This window comes from Triticum aestivum, chromosome 2A, assembly GCF_018294505.1.
Source record: "Triticum aestivum cultivar Chinese Spring chromosome 2A, IWGSC CS RefSeq v2.1, whole genome shotgun sequence".
In the NCBI taxonomy this organism is placed as follows: Eukaryota; Viridiplantae; Streptophyta; class Magnoliopsida; order Poales; family Poaceae; genus Triticum; species Triticum aestivum.
Window position 1 is genome coordinate 498,978,745 of NC_057797.1, and position 4,690 is coordinate 498,983,434.

At 51.9% G+C, this 4,690-nt stretch overlaps 1 protein-coding gene across 1 annotated transcript; it reads left to right on the forward strand.

Annotated features, from left to right (window-relative positions):
* The first annotated feature begins 362 nt into the window (after positions 1–362).
* On the forward strand, positions 363–2,664 carry LOC123189100 (cytochrome b-c1 complex subunit Rieske, mitochondrial). Its single transcript, XM_044601429.1, has 2 exons — positions 363–669; positions 1,723–2,664. Exons 1-2 carry the CDS (start codon positions 495–497, stop codon positions 2,367–2,369), a joined length of 822 nt encoding a protein of 273 aa, XP_044457364.1. The 5' UTR covers positions 363–494; the 3' UTR covers positions 2,370–2,664.
* The last annotated feature ends 2,026 nt before the right edge of the window (positions 2,665–4,690 follow it).

Consider the following 4,690-nt stretch of genomic DNA (forward strand, 5'->3'; position numbering starts at 1 on the left):
AACAAGTTGGGGTAGGCTAGAGTTGTTATCATTTTTTTAGAAGTTACATTAAAGTTTTCAACCTCTAGTGAATAACGTGCACAAACGAGAATAACCTCGAAAGGTTGAAAGAGTTAGGGGCTGTTCGGTAATGCTCCACTCCATAACTCCGCTCCGAAAGATGGCGGAGCTGCAGTTCAAATTGGCAGAGTTACAGCTTCCCCGCTCCGTAGATTTTTGGAGTGGATGATTACCGAACAGGGCCTTTCTATACGGTTTTCCATTTTCTTTTTGAGTAAAAGATGACATTGTTCTGGGCCCAATAAACCGTACAGGGCCGGAGAAGCCGATCCCGAAGAGGCCCACCACCCCCACAATATTTGCTCCGCCTCTCGTTCTCTCCCCCCCTCTCTCTCTCTAGCCTCTCCATTCCGTGTGGCCACCGAGCGAACCCTAGCCGAGATTAGACTACCATCCCCAATCTAGCGGAGGAGGACGAGGACGACGCCGACGAGATGCTGAGGGTTGCGGGGAGGAGGCTCTCGTCTTCGCTCTCCTGGCGCCCCGTGGCGACCGTCGGAGCCAGGGGCCCGCTCGCCGGCGCCGGCGGCCCTGGGAGAGACGACGACGACGGTTCGGCCTACCAGCGGCGGTTCGCCATCGAGTCCCCCTTCTTCACCGCCGCGAGAGGTATCTGCGGTCTTGCCCCCACCCCACCTCCCGCATCCTCGGCTTCGTTCTCTCCCGGATCTCCCTCGCATCCGTAGATTTCGATTGGGCTTTGAATTGGCTCGCCTGGATTTGAGTGATCCGCGATGCTAGATTGACATCGTCTTTGATTGATCTCTTAGGGTGCTGCAATTCCATTCGATCTGTGTGCCTAACTGTTGACTATTGATTTCTATGACGTCGTATGATCATTCTAGCGGATCAGATCTGTGGATGCATAGTTACGTGCGGAGCTGAGCGATTAAATACGTGCATATGTTTATCAGTTGGCTGGCTTGGTAATTTGAGTCACTTGTGCTTGCAAACGCCTTCGAAAATGCCCAATGGGCTATACTTTCATAGTTCATAACGAAATGGATTGCTAACCGTGCTGAGCGATTATGTGCCTGTATGTGTTTGCTGGCTTAACAATTGAGCCACACGTTTGCTCGCAAACACCTTCAGATGAATGGGCAGTGTGCTGAATCTGTCTAGTTCATAATGAAATGGATTGCTAACGCTGCAATGCTGCGTGGGAACATAAATTGCATCGTAACAGTTAATTGACATTTTTCTACTGTACCTGCTGGCAAAGATGTTTTGTTTTACAGGACCTGCTGTCAAAGATGTTGACAAAACTTGGTCATAGAACTGTAATCATCTGATTGCTTTATAATCCAATGCCCATAGCATATTCCCATTGTTAGTAAGAACGATATCTGTACCAAACCAACGGTTTACTCAAATAGCAGTACTTGTAGTTCTATGAATTCCACATGTGAAGAGCCATTTACTACTCAACATTGTTTAGTTTGTGCAATGAAATTCTTGCTATGGTGATCTTATTCATATCATTGCCAACTTCTGCAAGTTGTTTTACCCTTTGTTCTTGCTGGAGGATTAATACATAAGTTTTTTTTGTGTGTTAGCAGTTTGCAATCTGTCATACTGTTTCTGCTGTTTATTGATGCCTAAATATGGGCTCTGCAATAGTTAACTGTTATTTAAACTATACTATTTGTAATTCTGATGCAGGCTTTTCTTCGGCTGAAACACTTGTTCCACGGAACCAAGATGCTGGGTTGGCTGAACTCCCAGCCACTGTTGCTGCACTGAAGAACCCCAACTCAAAAATCCTTTATGACCAGTACAACCATGAAAGATATCCTCCTGGAGATCCCAGCAAGCGTGCCTTTGCCTACTTTGTTCTGAGTGGTGGGAGATTCGTATATGCATCACTGCTGCGTCTCCTTGTCTTGAAGTTTGTCTTGAGCATGTCAGCAAGTAAGGATGTGCTTGCACTTGCTTCCCTTGAGGTTGATCTATCCAGCATTGAACCCGGCAGCACAGTGACTGTCAAGTGGCGTGGAAAGCCAGTCTTCATCAGGCGACGGACAGATGATGACATCAAGCTGGCCAACAGCGTGGATGTTGCATCCTTGCGCCACCCAGAGCAAGACGCTGAGCGTGTGAAGAACCCAGAGTGGCTGGTTGTTATTGGGGTCTGCACTCATCTTGGTTGCATTCCCCTTCCCAACTCTGGAGACTTTGGTGGCTGGTTCTGCCCGTGCCATGGCTCCCACTATGACATCTCTGGCAGAATCCGCAAGGGCCCTGCCCCGTACAACCTTGAGGTGCCCACCTACAGTTTCTTGGAAGATAACAAGATGCTCATAGGCTAAGAGCCTAAAACCAGTACCTACCGACATATATTCTCGACAGGAGTGAATTCCTGTTGCGCTGTTATTTTGTTTTCAATGTGGCTAGGAGTTTTTGTTTCAGGACTATCGCAACGGTGATCCACTGTTACCTACTGAAGTTCATTTGCAGTGCGAAATAATTGTTTCTCCTATGTTGCTACTGGATTGTAAGTTGTTTTATACTGATTTTCTGAGACCCTATCGGAAGGATATTGTATACCTCTTCTGGTCCTTGCTCCCTATATATTTGATAAATAAGCAAACATACTATTCTTCATCTTTTGTGTCTATAACAATGTTATTCATTCAAGTTCCCGAATGTTGTATGTGTGATCTAACTTCAGGAACTTCTATGTTGATTCTAATGATCCTTGACATTGTGATGCGCTGATGCTGCAATTGGCTGCTGACGGTATGCCTGTCGGGGAGGCAATGTAGTCTGACCGGCATGGCACACACTTTAATGAGCGTTCTATAGGTTATGTACGCCGGACTTGGCAAATCCGCCCTCCTAAGCCTTGTTTGGAGTTTTCCCAACCTCAAAGGGATCAGGTGAGCCCCTTCCCTTCACCCAATTCCTCCGAATCCCCATCCCTTGTTGGCGCAGCTCTCTCTCATTCAGGACTAGAGGTAAAAGAAGAAGGAGCACAATACACTAAAGTTTCATCCGGCTGTACACACAGCCCCGTTACTATTTCAAGAGCACTAACTCATCTACAAACACACTTGTGGCCATGGCTTTGTAGTGGCACGAGTTTCATCCGGCTGTACACACAACCCCGTTACTATTTCAAGAGCACTAACTCATTTACAAACACACTGGTGGCCATGGCTTTGTAGTGGCACAACAACGCAGCGCCCACGTTTCCTTGTACGCACGTACGCCCGCCGCCTAGCTAGCTACCCTGCATGCAATCCATCAGCCCGGCCACGCGCTACGCGCACGACGTGGCCATCTTCACCAGTCACTGCTAACAACCAGCTAACTAACTCACACGCATCAAGCAAACTTGACAGGAACACTTGCCAACGCCCTGCTCTACGTGCCAGACTCGAGTGTACACACACGCTACACACACATACACCACACTTCCACTGCGTCCCACACGTCCTGCGCCGCCCGATGAACTCGACCGTATCAATGCGTCCCGCACGTCCCGCGCGCATCCGACTCACCCGACCACACCACACGTCATGGCTTATTTCAACACCCCGTAAGCCACGGCCTAGAGGAGTCCGTCGTCGTCGATGTTGGCGTCAACCAGGAGAGCCTGCTCCGCCGCCGGTCCTTTCCGCAGCTGCGGGCACTCGCGCCGAAAGTGTCCGTGCTCCCCGCATTTGTAGCAGCGTGCACGGTGCTTCCCTCCGTTGCCCGACGATGTGCTCGCTGCGCCGTCGTTGCCGTGGTCGCCGAAGTCGCGTCCGCCTTGCCGTCGCTCCCGAGCCGCCCACTGTGCCGCCGTCATCATCAGCTGACAGTCCGCGCGCTCGCCGCCGACCCGTGCACGCCGCCGCGTCCTCTCCTCGAACGCCTTGAGCCGCCCGAGCGCCTCCTTGAACGCAATCTCCTCCACGTTGCAGAATTACTCGATTCCGGCCACCGCGGCATACAGGCAGTCCGGCACGGTGTCGAGCAACTTCTTCACCATGGCGCTGTCGTCGAGCGTCGACCCGAGCATCGCGTACCTCGCCGCCATGCCGCTGACCTTCCCGGCGTAGTCGTCCAGCTCGTCGCCGTCGTCCATCCGCAGGCAATCGAACTCGTCGCGCAACGTCCCGAGCCTCACCGCTCGCACCCGATCGGCGCCGACGAAGCGAACCCGGAGGGAGTCCCATACCTCCTTCGCGGTTGGCTTCGTCGCCACCTGCATCAGCAAGTCCTCCGGCAGTGCGCCCAGCATCGCCGCCCGCGTCGTCTTGCTCTTCCCGGCGCCTTGCCCTCTGCCGGAGCCACCACACTCCACAGCCCATGGGCGTCAAGGATAGCCTCCGCCTTGATCGCCCAGGCGATGTAGTTCGTCGTCGTCAGCGGCGGCAGCTGCAATGCCATCGCCCCACCACCACCGCCGTGAGGAACGAGCGCCATGGCCGCCGACAGGATCACACCGGAGCTCTGTATACCAAATGTTGGCGCAACTCTCTCTCTCTCTCACTCAGGACTAGAGGTAGAAGAAGGAACACAATACATTGGAGTTTCACCCGACTATACATCCCCATCAATCCTTCACCAAGAATACTCGCTCGGCAGCAACATTACGCTCGGGAAGAGAATACACGAGGTGAGGGAGCCGTAAGAGTCTTAA